The 24,110-nt window shown below is 36.3% G+C and overlaps 1 protein-coding gene across 2 annotated transcripts in view; it reads right to left on the bottom strand.

The window, feature by feature from the left end:
- The window catches only part of OLA1 (Obg like ATPase 1), a 119,133-nt gene that overhangs the window by 47,780 nt on the left and 47,243 nt on the right, over positions 1–24,110 (bottom strand). For both annotated transcript variants that reach the window (XM_018071884.2, XM_018071883.2), the window contains exon 5: positions 3,618–3,793. In XM_018071884.2, coding sequence (XP_017927373.1) covers positions 3,618–3,793 — 176 coding nt within the window. The remainder of the gene's footprint in view (positions 1–3,617; positions 3,794–24,110) is intronic.

Here is a 24,110-nt window from a genome sequence, read left to right as displayed (position 1 = left end):
CTATTCAACTGCAAAGCCAGGTCACTGCACAAAGGTGAACTTACCAACTGTAGGCAATGTGGGCTTAGGCAGAGGAAAAATGATAATTACCAAGTTATAACACAATGCAAGGCAGTGGGCAATCAAATACAAATCTCAGATTTAAGTGCTGTCGACTGATACACACTGTCAATTTTCTATTTTTCTCCTCTTAAACCTTTTGGAGATTTCAGACTACCAAGTTACCGTTGTGGAGGCTTACTGATAAAGAGACTCCTCTAAAGCAGACAATTCATATTTATAAAATAAGATGAATAACTTCTACATTTTAACTAGGTAAAATTCTTAAGAAATTCTCTTCACTTAAATTGCTCCAAAAAGGATGGGGGAAAGTAAACAATAAAAAAGAGAGACTAAAATTTTTACATTGTGACTTAAAAACAAAACCAAAACAATCCATGAATACCAGGTTTTTTTCCTTGTAACCTCCTAGTTTTCCTGAAAGGGAAAATAACTGGGAACACTCAGAGCATAGACAAGAGCTGTTTGTTCCACACCTCTGCTATGGTAAGAACAGACTAATAGCAATGGCTATGTATTATACCAGCAAATAACTTCAAAAGGCAAATCCTGAGAAGTTCTCTCCCAGTCCTGTCCCATCCTCCCTTTTTTTGAAGGCAACCTGTTTGGGAAAAAGTATTAATTCCAGGCAATACTGTCTCTTAATGATTTTTTGGCCCTGGAAAGAGGAAGCCTTGAACAGTAGCTGCAAGCCACATGGAAACACTACAGATTGTGCTGGACTGTTGACCACAGAACTGTCTCTGTGGCCAACAAGCTACCTGCAGAATGCAACGGATTTGTGAAGTGCAGAATGATCAAACAGCCAAAATACACTCCTAACGTTTGGCTCCCGCTTTAGAGAGGAGGCATAATCTTTAACTGCTTTTTTCACCGATCCCATACGGTTTTCCTCCTAGACCCGTAAGTCACTTACTGCACAGTCAATCCCACAGTATAATATATAGAATGCAACCACAGGCCTTCTCTGCAACACAGAACATTAAAGGAAAAGAGGTAAAGCAAAATCTACAGGAGTGCCTCACAATCCAGTGGCTGAACATCTAAATAAACCCAGTAGTGGCTGGAAATGCCCAAGAATTGCTGTTACGGTCTTACAGTTCTATTTGTAGAAGGTGTGTACCTGGACCTACGGATTGATTTACCAGGAAAAGAAAAGTAACCAGGCAGAGCTTTCACAAGCCTTTACCATGAAAAAAGTCCATTTTACGAAGGCCTACTGTCTACCTTACAATTCAAGCATACAAGTCACAATGGAAGACAAGCAAGATTCAAGATCAGCAGGACTCAGGCATTATGCCCCACAGTACTTTCCTGAAGAGATTCCCTAGTGACTATAGTTCCTATGTGCAGCCTTTGTCTCAAGGGGAGCATTAATTTGTGCCCCCCCACTCTGTTCAGCCACCCCTTCCCATTAAACAAAGTAATTTAATGCCTTTGAAACCTCTATTGTTGTTGACAGTCAGCTGAGACTGGTCATGTTTAACATCTGTTACTGAGAACACAACTGGTAGGGCAACCTGACTTCAAGAACCTGGTGTGTTCATAAAAAAAAAAGGATTAAAAAACCCCAATGAATGACAAGAAGAGTAAGTTACAAACAAAAGGTGACAAAGACATTTTGACAGGCGAACTATAGATGAAGTAATAGTAAGGAGATTGAAGGCAGAGGCAAAGAAATGGATGAGAAGCTGAAGCTGGGTGAAGACATTAATAATGCAGATTTAAGATTTTTCTTTAATTAATTTAAATTGCATTTTTAGACTTGAGGTTTTTATTTACTGTCTTCCTTAACTTGAGAATCATCTGATATTTTCTGTTTTCAAACACATACCAACTTTCTGTAGTTAAAAAAATGGGTAAGAGCAACTTTGTCATCCAGCCATAATGGTACCTACCACCCATTAGTTACATGATCACTATTAAAAATTTTATTTCAAGCACACTTCAGTTACGACTCTTTGCAATTACAAAAGTGCCAACTTCTTCCTTAGCACAGGAAGAACATAGATTGTTACATGAAATCCTCAGAGCATCCAGAAAGGTACACTCAAAAGCTTGACAAGAAGGTTCCATCATAAGGAACTGAGCAAAGCTGTTTCCAAAGACAGTCACACAAAAAAGTAAGCAAGAAGAGCTCAAGACTGGGGCAGAACAGCATCACAACACTCATTTTCATCATCTCATACCAATGTAAAATTTAGCCTTAGGTTGAGCTTTGAATTCGCTACGGACAGGATTTTTGCTTGCACCTTTCTTTAAGATGAATTAAAAGCTGAAAGACTGTGTGGATGCTATTTGGAACTGTAGGTATAAGCTGCACTGTTCCTCTGAGCATGTGAAACCTTTTGTAAAAGATAAAAATCACTGCCCACATATACCCAGGGCTGGGTTCACACGTCAAATAAGACCTGAAATGAAGCATACCTGGTTTTCTCTCTCTGGACTTACGTGAAAGCCTTTAAATCACCCAACAATAGCCTTTTTTTCTGGCTCAGACCAATCAGGGAATAAAATACTTTTCAAGCTGAACGAAGACTAGTTCTTCAGCAACAGAAATTACCAAAGAAGTGCTTTTTAACACTGCATCATGAAGTTGAACATTTTGGAGGGATGTTCACTTTCACTTTCTATTAATTTCCAAATACTAGGTAGGGCCAACAAATTCCACTGCACTTCAATACTGCTAAATTAACCCACCAGTACCAATATAACAATGTTTTTCTTACTACTTGCTATCAAAAAAGCCATGGGAGGAAACAGTATTTTTTACTACTTAACTATTAAGCATAAAGAGTCTATTTCTACAGTGATAAACTACTGTAATAATTAATTAGAGAATGTGTTTTATATACCACCTCAAATATTTATAGAAGATTAATGAAATAAAGAAAAATTAATAACTAGACTACTACCAAAGTGTAGGAGACTCAAAAGTCAAGTGGCAGTAAAACATCAATTTGCAAAAATATACTTGGAAGTTGATAATTATTATACATTTCTAATTTACAAAGAAACACCACTACTACCCTGGGATAATTGAGCTCATTTAAGCAGCTTTCCACAACAACATTCTAAAATTAATTTCAACTAGCAGTCTTTATTTAACATGCACTAAAAGACACAAAGTGCAACCATACCAAGAAAATATATTCCCTTGCTGGCTACAGGAATACTAGTATTAACATCATAGCAGAACTCAACAGCAAGAATAATTCGGAAGTGTCTGATGGACTTTGAATTACAACTAAGCACTGGTGTAAGTTTGATGAAGCATTGTCAATTCTCATATAAAGCTGTGCCAGTAAGAAAATAACAGTTAAATTTCAGAAGTTACCATTAGCTTAATCTGTGAAGTCTTACACTTTTGCCAATTCAGCAAATCATTCCAGTAATTTTTCAATTCATAATAATAATTACTTTAAAATACATATAAAAATAGTAGTAGTGTTTTGTATTATACACGTAGGATATCAAAAACAAAACCCAACAATACAAATATTTCAATTCAATGCTGAGAGTACTTAAAGATTTGCCTTTATAGGTCAAGTACTTACATATTCAGGTTTTAATTTCTTGTCTCCTCCTCTTACAGCTACTTTTTCAAGCTTGTCTATGCTCTGCATGATCAGCTCCTCATCTTTAAGTCTAAGCTCTTCATGTATTATTTCAATGTCACGAACAGGATCTACACTTCCTTCAACATGAGTGATATCATCATCTTCAAATGCTCCTAAAACAAAAGAACACGTAAATTACTTATTAAGCTAAAAAGACAAGAAGAACGTATTTAGAACACACTATTACAAGTCACAAGAATTGGAGATTAAAAAGTCAGTAGGTCTGTCATACTGCCCATGTACAAGTGTCACATGCAATGCTTTATATCATACTGTCTTAGTATGTTAATTTATGTACCAACTCCAAAATCCAAAGCTCGCTCTATATATACACAAAGCATAGCACTTTGCCATTTCAGGAGAGCACTTAAGGCATCTTTAAGAGTTTCTTCTGCATAGGAATAGGCTAGAGCAGTTTCTTTAGAATAGGTAACAGTGTTTTTAACAGTATCCAACCTATCAGTAGCAAACACAGTAACGAAATTGAACATCAGAGAACATTTTAATACATCTAGTAATGACTACAAGAATCACGGAAAGAAAACCTTACAAATCGCCCTGGCAGACCTCACTGGCTGACCAATTTTGTGTGTTAAGAAAAGAAGTTCTAGATAAAGAATTCTGAAGTTCTGAACGACTCTTAAGTGTTTCCAAGGGAAACGGGGCTTAGAAAAAAAGGCCTGAAATCATCTGGCAGACCTCGTCCCTGTTTCAATCTACTTTATCACTGTGGTTCTGACGGTGATTAGATAATGAACCACTCAGACACACAATTTACACAGCAGCTAATTTCATCGGCCTGATTTGAGGGTATGGTTTTTAGGGGGCCATCAAAGAAGCAGATGAAGGTGCATTTGTCATATATGAGTGACAACCATTCACACTATCTGAACAAAATGGTGCTGGCCCTTATTAGAAACACATGCTATTATCACATATTTAAAGTGCAGTTGAAGCCATAATTTCAAATTGCCAACTGGAAACATAAGGTTAAAACAACCAGATATTACTGAAGCATGTGTGCTGACTTCATGCCCTTCTGATGACAATCTGGCAACATAATTCAACTAGGATTTAAATTATCAGATAAGCAGCATCACATACACACAAAAAAAATCCCGCCCCCCCAAAAATCAATACCTATTTTAAAAATATTAACAGTTAAAATCTGTTTATTACTTCTTCCTGGATCAATTTTCAGAGTATTTGCATGCCTAGTCTGTAACATTAAAGATATGCCTGAGAAATTAACCACGGAAGTAATATAATTTTAACATTACCAAAATTAAAATCAACTGATTCTTTACACAGGAAAAAAACATAACCCATTTCTTGTACTGAGAAAGATAAGAAACAGGGTAGATAACAAACAATTCCTTAGATTTTATACAGAAAGTTGTGGGGGTTCTTAAGATGTCATGCACATCTTAAACTTCATCTTTTATTTTAACTTACTGAAAACAGTGGTTTTAGCAACAAAGCTTTTACATCAAAGCACATGGAACACAGGTTTAAAATGTTGTTGACAGTCAAATGTCAAAATTGTTTTCACATAAACTTAAGAAAAGCCGTTAAAACTGTGGTTACCACAAGTTCCCTCCTCTCTCATTAACTGTTTGTCTCCAAAGATCATCAGTGAGCTCTGATGCTGGCAGTGACAGGAGAACAGGCTGCTGTGTCAAATGGAAACCCACTACACTAACCCATACCAATGACAGACAATTAAGGAAGAGATACTGTAGCCCTGGTCTTCCATAAATACTTACCTGTGCACCTGACTGAACAGGACATGGGTTGTTTAGATGAACAAATACTGTTAGAAAACAGTTTAACAGCTCTGTTCTAATTAACAAGAAAAATATTGAATAGAAAGGGGGAAGTAGGAAGATGTCACCATGCATATCAACAAACTCTACCTGCCCAGCCTTCTCAACAGATGAGTAGTACTTATGCAGCTAAAAATCTATCATCAAGAAAAAGTTTATGTATAAAGAAAAAAGCATCTGTTACCATCTAAATAATATATTCTCAAGTTGTTTACATCTTCTTTCTGCATTTGGTGTCCAAGGGTTTAAAAAACAACAAAAATCCCCACACTGTTAAAGTCAGGAGAAAAGCTCCGTGAGTACAAAGATCTTGCATTTAGAACACAAAAATAAGTAAAGTAAACAGCTTGTTTCGGTCTTAAGGAAGAATGATGCTTTTCTGAAAAAGCAAGTGTAAGATGAATTAGCAACAACAAAAAACAGTTTATACTTTTCCATTTTCTTCAACAACAGTAAAATACTTCTCCAGCAATTATCTTCATTTCTTCACAATTTGCTGTTCCTTTTCAGCAGAATATCCAGTTCTTTACTCATCCAAAAACAATTAATTCAGTGTATTTCCACCCCTATAAAACTGAATCTATGCATTTCATGTGCACTCTCTTCCCAATCCACTAAAGGTTCTAACCCATGGACACTTCAATGTCCTGCCAGCATTTTCTTCAAGTCTCCTCCTCCTGTCACACCTGTGTCAGCAGCCATCCTGCAGCTCATTTATGCAACATCGATGAGAACAGACCCCTGTCTGGCAACAGGCAGTTGCTTGCTTGGGTAAAAAGCTCCTCTACTGAGCTTTTGATTTCCCACTCGAGCTAATAATTCAGCCTTCTCTCCTCCTCACTGGGTTGTCTGACTCTTGTCATGGAAAAAATGAACACTACTTGAATATTACAATAAAACTATGGATTTTGAGCTTCAATTTTCAATTCTACACTTAGAGGAAAAATATGTTTTTCTAACTCAAAAAAAAGAAAACCTATCAACAGCTGTGCTGCCAAAGGCCATACATGTCTCTTTTAAATAGATAGGAAATCCATTAAATTTATCACAGCAGGTTTTATTTTTTCTTAATTTATCAAGAACACTTCGATAAGAGCAATTTAAATCTCTTCCCATTTAGACAGGCACAGTCCATGAGGAAGTGGTAGGTATAAGATTTTCCATACACAAAAGACCAAACTGGCATTAATGTCCACATCTTGGTACAAATGAGAGATTCTTCTGGATAAGCAGCAGGCATTGAGCTTGTTTGTCAATGTCTACTTCAGTCATCAATGTAAAACAAAAGAGATCATCCTCTGACCATGTGGGATGTACCTTGAGCAATCTCTTATGCCAGCCTGAAGCCTGCTTTGCAGTGAAAGTCGGGCACAAACCACATGGAGCACTGTAGGGAATTCAATTCTGGTCTGCAGAGCTGCATGCAGACATAGCAAGCTGTTACTGGTGGTAACCTTAGGAATTAGGCTCTGGGCAAGAAATGAGATCTCTTGGAAAAAGTACAACTGTGAGAAATTGGCAAAGTTAAACTACTAGAATAACATTTTACCCAGTCCCTGGTTTAAAAAAACAGTCTATATAAAAAATGGAATCGTAAAACTGATTCAAGAAATAGGACAGATGAGAAAATGAGTATAGTATTTGCAGCTTTCAAAGATGAAAATAAGAACTATAATATTAATCTACAAATCTTATCTGAAATAGATTGTTAACAGTATATTGCTATTATTACTTTGTCTCTCTGCCTTTGCATGGAATTCCTCTGTCAAGCAAGGCCTTTAACTCTCTTTCACTAGGCAAGATGGCATGATAATCCCACTTTCCCTTCAGCATATACAGCAGCAAAACAGAAAGCTCTATTTTAAAATATAACAAATGGGGGACTAAGAATGACATCACTGTCCAGTTAAAGACAGTGCAATAGCTGTACAATGAACAAGATGCACAAGGTGGACACAGGCCATGAACACTGTGTAAGTAGTCGTCTAAGCAGTTGACATCTAGCACTATGTAGAAAAGCAGCTTGTTGAAACTAAAAACTGCTGAAATGGAAGAAACAGGAAAGACAGGAGGTAGGTCTTGAGATGCAAGATCACAGCAAACAAATGAGAATTTCAATTTTCTGAAAGAACAGGTAAGATCATATTGGGTATCAGGCAAAAAAAAAGAATACCGGTTAGTTTAGAGACACTGAAGAGGGAAAATGAAAACTAAACATTGACAAAGAAATCCTTATATTTGCTTGTCTGATACTGATCTCTGATTACAACAGAATCAATGAGAAAAATAATGGGGAGAAGGAGAAACAGACATCTGGCAGTCTTGTTTTGATCTCAAGCTGATTACAGCTTGAGAGAGCTTGTTAGAAAAATGATGGAGCAAAGGTTCCCCAAAATTATCCTAACAGGGCATCCAGGTGGGGAAGCAAAAGACTAGAATGGGATTTGCAGAAGAACAGAGAGGACAAACATGGTAACCTGCCAGAGGTAAAGCATATTCTGGTGATGAGTTGTGTTTAAATTTGGTGAACCTCAAACACAACATGTCTGTCTTCTTATCAACATAATGAGGGTCCACCTTCTGTAAATAGGAGGGACCTTTCCCAAGGTTAGAAACTTGTTCACACACTATCCTCTGCAGCACACTCACACCTGCCAGGCTACTGACTGTTGAGCTCTGTGGTCTACCTTTCAAAGTCTTCATTTAAAAAATCAATTTTTTCAAAGTTGTGATAAAAAATTTGTCTTTAAAAGAAGATGTTTTGATATTTTGGAATTTCAACTAACAAACTGTTTTAACTAGTCATTTTATTTATTAAAAAATAAATTTAATATTAACATCTCCAAAACTAACCATACCACTGTGTTTTCAAGGCAGTATGACCTATGGACAATGACCTTCCCCAATTAATATAATGAAAATCCATTGTTCTTCCTGTGTCTTCATAATTGCATTTGATTTTAAAACAGAAGGACTCCGCATTTCTCACACATTACCCCAAGCCACATTACCTTCCTTTTGACTGCTTCCTAAAGTGATACTGCCTGTGCTCCAAAATAGCCCTCTTTGTACTACAGGAAACTATGGCATACTAGTATAAGAGAAAAAGAATCAATTTACCACATGGGGAGAGAAAAATACATACATAAAATAGACTTACTCAAGAATCTCCCCAAGGAAGCATCTGTTTGTCAACAACTAAGCTAATCATACAGCAATACAGGAAGGTCAAATGGGAGACCCTAATAAGTAACTTCATTATCTAAAAATCTGATTATAACTTCCCTGGTGTCTTGGGTATCTCACCAGAGGTAAACTATAATGTTATCAGAAACTTGTCAAAAGGAAGTTGAACAGAAACCACGTCTTTTATATTTTAAGTATCCTAGTTGTAAGTATTTTTTCAAATAATCTCCCATAACATGCTCATGGATTTGCACTCCAGCTTTAAAGACACAACCCTGACACGTTAGTGTAAAAGAAGAAAGATTACAGAGTTAGAAACATCAGGCTCACTGTAAGTAAACATCTGCTGTGGTAAATTCCCATAATGTTTTAGTAGCATCCAGATACTGCTATTAAAACAATGCAAGTATTTAGACAGGAAAATAGTAAACCATAATACAGGAGCAGAATTCATTTTTGCAATCTAACAGCCTCAAAATAATGATTTAATCTGAAGTTACTAGACATTACGAGCTTGGAAATTATCACTGCCACATCCAGCTCCCTCTTCTGTTACCAGTGTGTTCGAACTTGAAGTATTCTTCAGTTTCAGGGAAGGATTTTTGGCTGAGAACTTTATCTGGGCTGTTTGGGTCCAAGTGTGGTGGGCCCAAAATTATTTTTAAAATGGCATTAAAGACGTAATGCAGCAATAGCCAGTTCTGCACTTTGCTTTCAAATGACACTAGACAAAAAAAGATGCAGAAAACAGAACAAAGGGCTAGAGAAGATGTGTAACCTGACTCTAGTTTTTCCCCAATTAAGTGGAGAAACTGTGTGTTTGTCAGGACTTGATGGCAGCCAGGACACACAGACTAGATCTGTTCTTCACATGCAAAAGTAATAGCACATAAATATGTATACAGCACAGCAGTAACAAATGCCACATTTTAAACGGCATCATCTAATGGCATGCACTTTTCTTTCCATTTCTTTCAAGAATCAGTTTCAAAATTCTTTGACAAAATTTACCTCTCAGCTTCCAGAAATTTTTGCATTGCTTATGTTATACCTGTCAAGATCTGATGACTGTATGTTATGTATTCATCTGAACAGAACCACTACACTTAGTTACAGGCTATCATCAACCAATTCATTCTCTTGCTAAAATCAAGTCATCCAATTACTCCTTGACTAATCAAGGCTGTTTTGGCTTTTTCTTTTTTCAAAAGGTACTCAACAGCATAAACAGTTCACTTACAAGAAATGGAAAGGGGCTAATCAGCAGAATTATTGTTTTGCTGCCACAATTTGCAGTATTTAAATGTAGTTGCTGATTGGACTGAAAGTTTTATGATATAGCATATAAAACTAGTTGACAGAAAAAAGAAGCTGCCTATAGCCTAAACCTTATCGTTTCTAGCTGCTCCAAGCTGCCACCGAGATGCTAAAATCCAAATCAAAATACTGCTACTGAACTTATCTTATTCTGCTCCTAATTGCAATTATGGAAATTAATTAATATCTTCAAATTAATTTATATTTGATATATCAGTCACTTCATTTCTCTAATTATAGTTAACCTTTAAAGTTAAATGAAACCAAATATCTAGCTAATATTAAGCTCCACATAACAGCATTTTGGCATCTTGTATTCATTCACAAAAGATAAGCAACTGCATTGGTAAATGTTATGCCGTAATTAAGAAGGATATTCTACAATTTGATGAGAATCTGAACTGCATCACAAACTGAAATTCCCATCAGTATTTAGGGTAATGACCAGCATTTTTTGTCAATAAGCTATAAGGGAATGTTTAATAACACTACCAAAAAACAGACCTAGAGAATAACTGATACTTGTACTTCCTCTCCCGCATACAGCCAATGACTGTTATCAAAAAGAGCTGCTCATCTCAGACTGATACGGCACATCACAATACACGTACACACCCTGCTATAAGCCCTGAAATAGAAGAGCAATAATATTTATCTGGCCACTTACTGGTGGGAATGGGGAAGAGAACAAAAAGAAATAAAATATGGTAAGTTGGGTGGGGAGCTAGAAGCAAAGTATTTCTTTGAGCTATCAAAAAACAAGAATACAAGTGTCAAAAAACCATTAAATTACAAATAATATCTATACTTAGACTGGCTTGACATGCTATCATCAGTATTCTGAAGATTTAAACAGTAAAAGATACTGCTATTTCTGACTGAGGTACAGGTACATTTAACATTACAGAATGTACTAAACTTTGATGGTAGTACATTTTACTACGCATATTTATGATTAGAAAGACAAAATAATACCATCAGAGTCAACATTTTACAACTTCTTAAATGTAGCACGTGTTAACAAAGAACCAACAAATAAAGTAGGTTTAGCATGTTTTCCCTTGCAAGCTAATTTCAAGTGAAATTAATCACCTGTAACACAAACCTAATATTCTTTAAGCAGAGTAATTTTCAGTTGAAGAAGGTGCACCTGCCTACATCTTCAACATAAGCAAAATCAAGTACAAAAACATTAAATAAAATGCTGTAGTAAACCTTGACTTCTGAAGAAAGAATTTTTTCAGACATCTTTTGTGGCTTTGTTTTGTGCTACAGCCCCTTAAGTTTTGTCTTCATAAAGCCCTAACTAGTTGTAATCACTCACAGTCTAATTGTGGACATTTATCTGCTTTTCTTATGCATAGAACATAGCTATTAAAGCTGAATGGTGATGGTGTGAAGTATAGGTTAAATTGGGTGAAATTAAAGCAAATTACTCTGGGATGTGGAACTCTGAAAATAGAAACCGCCAATGATTTGCAACCCTCTTGATGATCAGCTTCACAGAACCCTAAATGACAAGAAAACTTACATATTTTAAAGTTAACTAGATTTTTTTTAAATAATATGTATAAATTTATTTTAAATGCAAGCAGTCACTTTGGCAATAATTATTTTGTGTTACCCGCATCATAAAAATATAAGAAAAAATTTTAATTCCCATTTAAAACACTTGCTTTTATTCTCAAGTTTAGCTGATTTTTAGCAACAAAAAACCCAGTTCAGAATATTAGTTGCAACATTAATGACTTTGAACACAACATTACAGTTTATGTGTACCATATGGCTACACAGACACAGGACGGTAAAAGCAGCTGCTTTGGGCTCTCTTGACTGGTGCAGCATTAGGACTCAATTCATTACTTACCTAGATAAAAGATAAGCAGCTACATTTACCCTGCTGAGCCCTAATACCACACCAGTCAGGAGAGAGCAAATCAAGCACCGCTTCCCAAAAGTCTGAAATAGTAGCTGAATGGCAGTCCTTTCACTACCAAACCTATTGGGAGTATTTGACGAAAAAGGGCACGTCCATTTCTGCACCGGCAGACACACAATGAGAGCATGGAGCAGCAATACAGGACTCTAAATGACTGTAGTATCAACTTCTTAGGCATACAAAGAATTTACATTTGCATAAAAGTACTCGTCAAGCGAGTACTGCGCAAGGTCAGAGATGAGAATTATAACCTCCTCGGGAAACACTGAGGCAAAGCGATTCACTTCAGGACATGAGAGTCGGCAGAAGAAACTACAATCCAGTTCCTGATGGAAGCAGTTTTAACAGAGAAAAGTTGTTACCAAGACAGTCATTCCAATGAGCTTATCTGTAAAATCCTGCTCCAGAGCTCTTACTCTTGAGTCTGTCTGACAAATATTAGTGATTTATTTCAAATGTAAAATGTGTTTACTTGCCATTGCTCTTTCATCCTGGCACCACTGGGATGTAGTCAACACTCTGCAGGCAAAACCTTCTACCTGCTGAGATTTGCTATTAAGTTGGTCATACTGGGTAAAGGACATTATTTGACAGCTGAAGGAATAAATCTTTGAGCCCTTCGTGCCTCCGTTTGCCAAGGGCTTGCTCTGACTGCCCTTGATCATGTATTTTAAATATTATCACTGCACTGCCCACCAAACAGTGCTTGGACACACTCCTTAATTTCCCTTCTTGCAACACACATTATCCAGTATCACAGTACATGGTAATTCACTCAGACTCATTTTTAGAAGACACTAGGAAGGGCAGCACTCAATGTAAAACTTTTTGAGATGGCTGACATACCATATAAATAATTTAAAAAAAGAATTCCTTAGGAAAAAAATAGTCTCTCTGTTCCAATTTTTCCAAACTACAACTGTGTTAATTGGAAGAAGAAGGGCAAATTTGGAACCTAGCCTGGACCACCACAAAATGTTCAAAAGTCAAAAAGGCTGAAGAATGTGAACATTTGCTTCAGTGACAAGTGCTCTTGTCACCCTGAGCTCAGTCATGCTCTATTTTATGCTACTTTCTGTTCTAATGACTGAAAACCTTCCTTTGTGAGGAAGTGATGAAAAGAAAAGCAAACAGGAACAAGGTGGAGCCTCCACTCACCCTCCCTGGTGAGTGCTCCAGAGCAGCACCACCTGCATAAAGAACACTGCACACAGGAAGGTCTGGCCACAAATATCAGTGGTTAACTTTTAACATGCCTCTGTGTACCATATATCCAGACAATTTTCCTACTCAGAAGTGGTCTGGAACTCACATACCTGCAAATCTGACAGCATTTACACTGTACTAAAACACGGTTCCCAAGCAGAAACTGTTTGGAAAGTAGAAATAAGCCTCTATCTGCATTCATACTACTTCCACCAACACCAAATCTCTGTGCTGCATTTTACCCCTTTTTTTATAAAGGTCAGTCATCCAGGTCTTCTCTTTAGGAATACTCAGTGCTAAGCTCTATGGTGTCAGTCTTAACTGGAATCTCTGAGGGTCACCATAACAAAACACAATTGCTAGCAATAACTGTGTTTTTAAGACAATGTATACCCAGAGATCATGTATAGCAACTAGCAGCCATCAGAAGAAACCCTTAGGGCAGTTCCGTCTGGCCTTGAATGACCAAATATACAGGAAACATTTTAATTATTTGTGGACAATTTATCTGGGTCACAGATTGATTACATCAAAGATACAGAAATATAAAAAACCCCACTTGAGCTCTGAAGTTTTATTGGGTCTAGAATAGCACTACTTAGCAATCACCACAACTGTACTCCTACTGAACCACTCTGGATACCTAGCGCTGCAACAAAGTCCGAGACATTAAATTTACTGAGCCCACTCTGGCTCTTGTGCAGAGACAGTTCAATTTCCTGTTCTGCATTCTTCAACAACTTGAAGAGTTATCAGTCTTTGCAAAATAATGAACAGAGAATGAGCAGTTCAATTCAGCACAGAATGCAAAACTACAACCCTCCTGGAACCTGCAATAAAGGCTACAAAATTATTCCAATACAGCAACTTCTCTTCAAAAACATTTAAAGCAATAACTTAAGCTATATAAATACCTAGACAAAACTCAGTAATGACAAGTCTTCAGCTACAAGAAGTTAGTTATCTAAGCAGTTCCCAAATATTACAAAACTTAAAATGATATTTTTGTTACAATAAAACAAGCGCACTACAAAACTGTCAGACTTCTTGCAGTGCCTTACAAAAATGCTAGAAAAAATGGCTTATAGAATTTGCCAGAGTAGGGAAAAAAAAATATCTATGTTTACAGTCAGTCATTGTTTACCAAGAGATTAAGAGAGTACTTAGAAGAAGGGTATTTATAACAAGTTATAAATTCTGTCCATCACATGTTAACAAAGAACCTTTTTCTCTATATCTGAATGTTTCTCCTTTTGAGGATCTATTTCATTGCACAGTGGAGGTATGGAGGAGTAAACATACTTGAGAGAAGACCAGCCAACGTGTAACAAAAACGAGAGTTGACGAAGACTTAAATCAGCAGAAATTGTTTTATCAGTGCCATTAGGTCGTATATGCCCTAGGTAAGTTTGTAATGAAGTGCTGTGTTGCTAAGTGAATAAAATAGCTTTAAAAACAAAAGCAAAATGCCTCTCAGTAAATTTACCTTATAAAAATGTGTCTCATCATAAAGCCTTCCCTTTGGTCATTCTGGCCCACATTCATAACATAATACACACACTTAATGCAAAAGTAGCAATACAATTCATTCACGTTTATCCTTTGCAAATCAACTCAAATTTTATACAGGTGCTGCCTATATGTTTCTATTAATAAAAATCCTCATAATAATAATTTTTAAAATGTATCACCAGTTGGTTAAGAGCTTATATTTTTACATGCCATGTTTACTTTTCAACAAATTAAAGGTGATGTCACAGTTCTTAGGACCTCACATAACAGTACAGGCTTGGAATCACAAGAAATATCAAATTATCTTTTTAGAACAGAATCTGAAATACTGAAACCAAAAGGTAATATATAATTTGCATCTTATCTGAGATGCTAGACTTGATAACAAGGGTTTGCAGTATTTCCTGTTTGATGTTCAAATCTTAATATAACAGTTAACCAGAAAAAACTCAATACTAATATTTTACTTTGAATATTAGTCTCTTCCTTATAATGATCAAAACAACATCCCAACAAAAAAATAATACATTGCTTGCTACAGATTGGCTGGTCCATTACATAGGACGTAAAGAACTCATTTTGTATATTGTTTCAGTAAAGTAATCCCTAGCCCTTCAACATTTGCTTTTCTTTTCAGTTACATTTTAGTTTAACGGCAACTACATCCTGGAACATGTCAGTTGTGTTCTCTAACTATCTGGCACCATCTAGTAGCCACTGGCATCTTCTTTACTAAAACCCATTAAGAGATTTTGTTAAGGGGTTGTGACAAGGGTGATATTGAACAGATATGCAAACTTCTTTATTTGAATCTCATAGGGTCAAGCAAATGTTTTATGTTGAATAAGGTACAGATAGCTATAGTCACTTACTACTTGTACACTGAGCAAGTGTCTTCTGCCTACCTTGAATACATTAAATACTTGTGTGTATGTTGCAGTTTCCAAGTAATTTAAGAATCTGCTGGTAAATTTTAGCAACAGATGACAAAATGCATTGTTTTAAGCATCTGTGCAAACACTGGCCAGTTATTCCCTTTTCCTATCCTGAAAACATGCAAATAAATTAGAAACTAAGAAAGAAAACATATGCTTTGATTAACCTGAATCCTGGATATGCAGGGTGGATTTTTTCCATGATGGTCAAAGCAGAGTCTCTTGTAGGTCCTAATATTGAGGGGGAGGGAAAGGGGGTAATATGAACATATCAAGGCTACTTCATTATGTTCCCGAGGTGTGACTGAGTAGAAATCTTCATTTCCAACTGTATGACTCCTTTAGCCTGCAAGCAAATAGAAATACACAGCCCCACTGTTCTTCTCTTTGCAAAATAAATATATAAATATGATACTTTTGCAATATCTAACCACAGCTTTTTAAGCTGAAACAGTTCTTCTCCTTTTACTTTAGATGTCAAATCCATCACAAAAAAGAATTTTGTTTTTAAAAGACCTCCTCAACGAAGCAGTTCGTTTCTCTGCCATTTAGCTCACTGTATTTTTACAAGCACCAGGCTGAGCAAACTATGATTGAGAGAAGCCATCTTATGCACATTGCTGTTGTCCCACATCATTCAGAACAAACCTTTTTAGATCGTTAACTACCACAGGAGTGCTGATTACACAGGCACCAGCAATTTCCTAACCAATGACCACCTGAACAATGATGTGTTCAGCTTCTCAGACCCTGAAGCCTTTCAGAGGTGAATCATTTCACAGTTTGGAACTAGATCTCCATAGCAACTTCCCTTTGAGGGTTTTAGAATCACCATCCCGTAATTCTATGATCATCAAGCTCAACCATTCCCAATGGTTCTTTTCACAGCAGATGGAAAAGGAAGCCTTGAAATTTTACAGTCTATTTCAAGCAATTCATCTGGCAGCCTATTAGAATTCAAAATATTTCGACCTTCAATCACAAAGCATGTTATCTGAAGCTGTGGTGATCTCAAGTCAAGACAAGCAGACGTTTTAGTCTAATCATCCATGATGAGAAGAGACTGACAAAAACTCTTAATTCAACCACCATCAAAATGCTTATTTTAACTGCATGAAAGTCTTTCAACAGGCAATGAAAACACACCATGTACCATTTTATCACAACCTTCCATTCAAGGGAAATATGAATTCTGAATATTGGCATGGATCTTTGCACTCCCCGACTGCTTTTGAACAAATATCTGCTTCTTGAAAGTCAGTATAAATCCAAATCTACCACATTATTTCCAACAGCTGTCAAGAAAAATGATGGAAGCAAACTGCAATTAAACTTCTCACGAGTCAGTACAATAATGCTGCAAATGAGTTACTTATCAACAGATCCAGTTTGCTAAAGGCATCTTCTAAGAAAGCCAAATCACTTACTTCTCAGAAAATAGATACCAATTAAATTATGAAAACATAGCATTGGCTAAAATCTTGAAGCAAAGCTCAGTTTCATGATAATCATAACCAGAAGGGTATTTAAAGTTGGGGGGGGGTGTTCCCCTCTCTGTTCAAAATTCCCAACTCAATTCCCTCTGTTTGGAGTTAAAGAAACATTTCCCTTCTCCTAAGTTTTTCAGTCAACCACTGACATAATCCCATCAGGGGCACAAAAGCTTTAAATTTGAAAATATTTTCACCTAAAAGCCAAGGCTGATTCATTCATATCTATAAACCTTAAACACAAGTTAAATTAAAATGTTTTAAAGTCTCAGCTATACACTGCTATGTTATTAATATAGTTATCGGGCAACTAAAGAATACACTTCCAACTTTCCATACAAAAATGCCACTAATAGTATCTAACTAAATCAGCAGTAAGTTTACTTTAAAAAAAAATGAAATTACCATTTAGTAAGTAGACAATAAGACTTTGATACTTAAAACAACTGCTGTAAAATGCATCAAACTTAAAAGGAACAACAGAAGGCCCCTCCTGTACCAAAGCCCCAGTGTCCACTACGAATAGTGAAATACGGGAAATCAACGCGTATGTTACATTTTGTAACATCTGTAGAGGAAGGAACACTTATTTGTTTTACTTTCTTTGAATGAAAAAAATGCATCTTCAGTGTCTGTAAGCAGTTACTTAACTGAGAGAGTGGCCACAATTGAAACCCTCTCTACAGCACTTAAAATGCCACATTTTATTAGGCTACAGGGGAAAAAACAACCAACCCCCCCAGCTGACCTTACCCTCTTAGGTATCAACACTGTTGAGTCATATCTTTACTTCAAAGAAAAACTGTTAAAAAACTAGAAACATATTAAAAAGGCCCACAAAACTAAAAGATCTTAAATATAATAATTTGTTGACTGGCGGAATACCAAGAGTTAATATTTTGGCAAAGTAATTCTGAAAACATTTTTTTTTTCTGTAAAAGAAATGATGATGAAAATCTTTGGGGGAATAAACTGGCACAATACAGGATTCATCTTCGTATATGTTGTGCCATTTGCAAAGTTAGCTTGTGATCAGCTTACACTGTACTTGAAGATCGGAGGGGAAGTATGTGAACACTAACCACAAAGTCTAACTAAGGATGAAGCTAGAATTTTAAGATACAGCAAAGCAAATGACAAAGTTATGCATCAATTGAAAATGTAAACTGTTTTTTTCTATGTAAAATAGACTGAAACAAATATGGATTTTATTCTAGCAATCTGAGAAAGAAACACCATAGAAAAACCCTCGAGTATGCAAAGCACCATCTCCTGCAAAGACCAGACATTATGGCAATTATATGTGAGTATTATTAAAATTCTGAGCAGTTTCCAGTGCTAGATTGGTTAAATTAATATCCAGTATAAATACTACTGCAAATATCTTTTTAAAGGAGACAAAGAAGTTACAGGATACATTTTAAAATACTCAAAATTCTGGTCAAAAAAAGTTTCAACTTTTTTATTTTAATAGGGAAGGCAATCAAATATCTTTGTTATCAGAAGTTTCAAGTCATCTATAAAGCTTCACTTCTTTTTGTCTGTTTACTAAATATAACCACTATGTACAGCCTTTCATTTAGCACTTTTTCTAGTTGAAATGGAAAACAAAACTGCCCACGAGCACTAAGTTATTTAAACATCTTGCTCATTAAAAAGTACAACTGTCACTACAGTAATACTCTGCTTACATGTGCAGAAAGAACTACACTCATGTAGTTTGGCAGTGCAGCTACCGCTAAATGTAATCTGAATAGGAGCACTTTAAAAAAATTCTTTAGTAATAGTCAATGGTAACTATCTTGCATTGTACAATCAGATTGTCAGCAAAGGATGCTTATTAGTAACACATATGCAAATCATTCAAGAGTTACATCTTTACAATCTATTCTGTGATGATGCACAGTTATGATTCAAAGTATTTTCATGGTATTTTATCAGATATTTCTTATAAATAGTAATTTTAAAATCTGGGAGGCAATTCTTAAAATTGTCTTCATATACTAAGAATAAGACTGCACTTTCAGCTTTTCCTCTTCCCAATATCCCCACTACAGCATCTGAGAAACCTCATCTTAAGCACAGTAGTTATATATTAGCTCACCGTTTAACAATCTAGAATAACCTTAAGTTTATTTCATAACATATAATCAAGCAATATACGGTAATTAAAGCACACTGAAAACAGCAGTTACTAGCTAATTAACATTACAGAAACACTTTTCTTAATGCTAGAAAAAGACAAAGATGTTATAAAGTACCATAGCATGAGGAAGAGTTTGTTACAAACCTTTTCAACTTAGGAATTTGAAATTAAATTACATTTAATTCATGAATTAAAAACATCAATGCAAGTTACACAGGGTTAGGTAAGCCATTTAGGGATTACCCTACATGGTTCACGTAGGGCAAGGACCATTAACACAAACTGTTTCACTCCTCAGGACAGTTCACCATTTGCAAACACACCCAACCCCTGATTATCCTTATTCATGCAGAATTAAAGAACTGATACAGTTTCACTATTTTTTTCATGGCAGTAAGATGTATTTTGGCATCACCACAGCACCTGACTGCAGCTAGGTAGAAGCAGCAGAGACTAACTCGAGCTGTGACAATGGCACCCTGGGCTGAAGAGTTAAGGCACAGCTGCCAAGACAGTCGCTGTGTTCTTCAAAATGCACTGGTTTGCAACCTCAGTTCAGCAGTGTACTTCTTTAGATAATTATGTTCTGGTTTGCAATTAAATTCAAATTTTAAAACATTTTACAGTATTTTACCTCTACACGCTATTTTTAAATCCACCTTGTATTTGTTACATCTTATTTTGTATTTCACATCTGTATTAACAGTAACACCCAAAAAGGCCTGCTTGGTAAAACTGTGTGCGCACACACAGCTCTAGCGAGTAGTCTCTAAAGAGACCAATGTTTTCATATGAAAATATATTCTGATATTTTTTTCCCCACTGTTTGTATCACAACATTATTTACCAGCTTCTATATATTCTTATCTGTTCTTATATACCTTTATTAGCTAACATAATTTTTCAACATCAGGACTTATTTTGTGTTACTTGCCTTCTATTCTGAGTTTTCCAAACACAGTGCATATGAAGGCGTAGTAGTTTTCCCCACAGTTTCACGGTTACTAGATGGGCAAACACAAGGATTAAAGCTGCAAAGTAGTTGTTAGTTAGTAGTAAACAAGATCAGGCCTACCATAAAGTTTGGCACACAACCACAATTAATTTTGTCCTCACATACAGGCACAGGACAGCGCATAAACAAAACCACGTGGCCAACGTCAAATGGATGTTGGACTGCCTGTCTCAGTGGTATTGCCTTAGTTTCCTAGTCACTGTAAGCTGGCAATAGTATGTACACCTCTGAAGGTTGTTTTCTTTAATTTAAATAAAGGTACACTCAAATTCTCAAAGTTCTCTACATATGAATGTCAGCATGAACACTTGTATCATGCAGCAAAGTCAAGCAGGTCACCAGGAATTGCCTTTTAGCACGAGGACACATGCATCTTAAAACATTTCAGAATGAAAAATAATCAATACTCATGTTATCATCCTTCATTTGACCACTGCCTTCTTAAACATCACTACTACCACAACTTTTTTAATAGGTTGTGATACAAACTGCCAAACTCATGGTAGTGAGACACTTCAGAAAACACTGAAATAGACAATGTTGATCACTAATTCCAGCACACATCTTTTGTTCAAGGTTTGGTTTGAAACTGGTCTTATTTTCCTGATAAAATAAGCCTAAAAGTCACTTAGAATGAAGACCCTCTCCATCTCAAAACACTCAAATTCTCCAGAAGAAAAGGACCATGCTGGCCATAATGCTTCTGGCAATTTTTCAAGTCTCTGAAGCAAGTCCTTGTCCATCAGCACTTAAATCTATAAAAATACTTTCATCCAATTATTGTAGCAAGGTTCCTTGCAATTTTTACCCTAAAGCTATCATGTAGTATTTGTCTTGGACCTCGTCTATCCTGAAGAGGCTATCATTCCCATAAAAAAAGACAGAATTATTCTAGGGTTCCTGAAACTAGTAGACTCTCAGTAGATGCGGAATCACAATACTTAAACTTCTTCACAATAGATGACAGATGACAAAAAACCCACCTAAATTTCAAAGCACATGAAAAAGGCATATGCCTCTAACACTACTGCTATAGATGCTCCCCAGAATAGCAAGTCAAACACCACTACCCCTTCAGGAAGTTTCACTCAACTTACAGCCTGCTCACCATTTGCCCCCACAAAAGAGCCAACAGGAGCAAGCCAGAGACCAGAACTGTCCTAGCAGACTTCATGTCACCTGCTAGTTCAAGGAGGAGAATCTGACAGAAAAGAAGATCTCTTAAGAGTTATATCCTGCTTTTTCAGTAACCTTATGATTCCAAACCAGTTTAACTTTGTTATAAAGATACAGTTCATGGTTTAATTTTTCCTTTTTTGTAACAATCCTGATAAAGAATACTATATGTACTTTTTACATAATGTAATGTTCTAATCTGAATTGGATCAGGGATTTAAAAAAAAAAATCTGTGTCACATAACACAGAATGAAAATGTTACCCATTCAAGATTCTTTCTTTTTCATTGGGCAAGAAAACCCTGATGTTCATAGCTTATGAAAATACAATGCATAAACTTGAAAAAGGTTAGAAACACACTGCAAACAAACAAGACACTTTTATCACTAACAAAAAAAACAAACTGAAGAAAGCATAGCTGCTGCAATGGTATGAAAACAATGAAAACAGGGTGCATTTTACTTTCAGCTAACCAATGTTAACTGAATGCTTATTTTTCAAACTATTTGTTTTTAAGAAAATTTTCTGAAATTTTATGAGATACTACTGAGGAAAAGAGAAGCTTCCAAAAAGCTATAAAGTTGTTAAGTTTCTGTTCCAACATTTATTTAACAGTACACACACATATAAAATCTTTTTGTTTAAATAAATTGGTAAGCAGTATAGCTAAGAAAAAAACATGTTCAGTGAACAGAAGATGGATTACCCTTGACTAGGCTTTCCATTTTGGTGAAAAATCAGAACTCTGATCAGAAGTAAATTTTTCTCTGTGGTTTGCTGATTACTAACATTAAAAAATGTTCTCTGAGTCATTTGAATCATCTGTTTCTTTACAACATGCTTTTAGTTACTTGTTTTCAATTTTCAACACAACATTGCTGATAATATTACAATATCCCCTCCTCCTAAGAGAAGCAGTTACAGCCTGCCTGCATTCCACAGGAAGACACCGCCTTTCTCTCAGATGCAGCTCCATCTGCCCTTCTCCCCAACACTGCAGCCACAAGCCCAGCTTTCCCATCTACTCACTCCATCAAGATATTAAAGCTGATGGTATATGATATATGAGACTGATTTATGTGTTCAAAATAAATCATACAAGTAATATTTCCCCTTACCAAAGATTTCCAAAAGGTTCTTTCTTCTCAAATATGCTGAATATTTCATCCTAGTTATGTGGAAATATTTCTATGCAGTGCTTGTACAATACAGAATTAATGCACTTCCACATAATTATGTATGTTCTGAAACAATGAACAGTTATTTGTTCTCTAAGGCAAAGTTTAAAACACAGAAAAAAACAAATGTAACTTCCAACTGATTTTGTGGGTGAGATTTGAAATTGCTTTGTGCGAACTTATCAAATTCCACCAAATTTAACATTTCAATTTAAAACAATTGTCTTATAGCTGCAGTGGTCCCAAAGTTATCTTTCCAGTCAAGAAGCTTTTAGCTCTGGGAAACTGCAAACAAATCATTGTTTCTCATCTTTTCTGTGCTCTAGTACAGTAAATTAACAGCATTCTAGTAAATAGTGCCACTGACATACAAAATCCTGTTAACCAACATCACCCTGCTGTTACAGAGCAAGAAAACAAAAAGTAAGAAGGCAAAAGACCTCAAGCTAGGAAACCACGTGCAGACACATTCTGAAAAAAAATCCATAAACAGAAAGAGATGAGAGAAAAGTGTAACTTGAGGTTTTTAGCTGACAAAGGCAGCATTTCTCTCCAGCAGGGAGGGAATTTGGATTTTGCTTATGAGAACCAGATGAAGGGACATGAAGAAGTAAGAACTCCTTGTGTGACTGTGACAAGCTGGAAATGATGGTGGTCTGCATCAACCTGTCTGCATGCAGGCAGCCCAGGAAGCTTGAAAGCACTTTCCAGGCAGGTAGCACCTCTCACCTCTGTGGGCTCCTGGTATGACCCCTCCCAAGAATCCCACGTCCTCTCTCCCAAACATGGCCCAAGGTGTTCCCGACACAGGAAAACAGAGATGAAACCAAGGAAGCCATCCAGCCTGCAGCAGCAAGGCTCAGGCTCAGGGCAGACAGAACAGGCTCGTGCGCCATAAGAGAATCCCCCTCCCTCGGGGGTACAGACACATCCACGGGGCACAAATACGAGAACCACGGTGTACACAACCAGACCCCACCAGTACATGCACCTGGACATGCTCTTTGACTTAATTGTTTCCTTTATCCATTAAACAGCAAGCTGCACATTCGTATCTACAGCAAGACTAGGAAAAGCTATGACATATTTGTCCGAAACGATGACTGATTAGGAAAATTGAGATTATGATGTATTTACCTTTTCAAGTCCATCATATTATTCAACAAAAACGCTCAAATGCAGCAGTCAAAATATCTTAGCATGACAACATTACACACACAATATGGGAGGAAAATGAAAACTTACTAATATCTAGCACTTTCTAAAAAAGTATAGGGCTTCATTAAAAAGAATTTATTAAATATTCTGAATGTTTTCTTCTGTTAATAACTGAAACCCTACTGAGGTTTAGTGAGCAAGACAACTGAAAAGCTGAGTAGCCAATTCAACTGGTGGTAACTTTGCTGTGCTAGGTGTATTCACACTGCACTCTCCAGCTCCAATAATGGCTAAAGTAAGTCCAAAAATGACACTGCAACACTTCTCCATAAAGGGAAATATATG

This window comes from Manacus vitellinus, unplaced genomic scaffold (genome assembly GCF_001715985.3).
Source record: "Manacus vitellinus isolate BGI_N305 unplaced genomic scaffold, ASM171598v3 scaffold_20_pilon, whole genome shotgun sequence".
Classification (NCBI taxonomy): domain Eukaryota; kingdom Metazoa; phylum Chordata; class Aves; order Passeriformes; family Pipridae; genus Manacus; species Manacus vitellinus.
The sequence above is the reverse complement of the archived record's forward strand: the minus strand, read 5'-3'. Positions and strand labels throughout refer to the sequence as shown.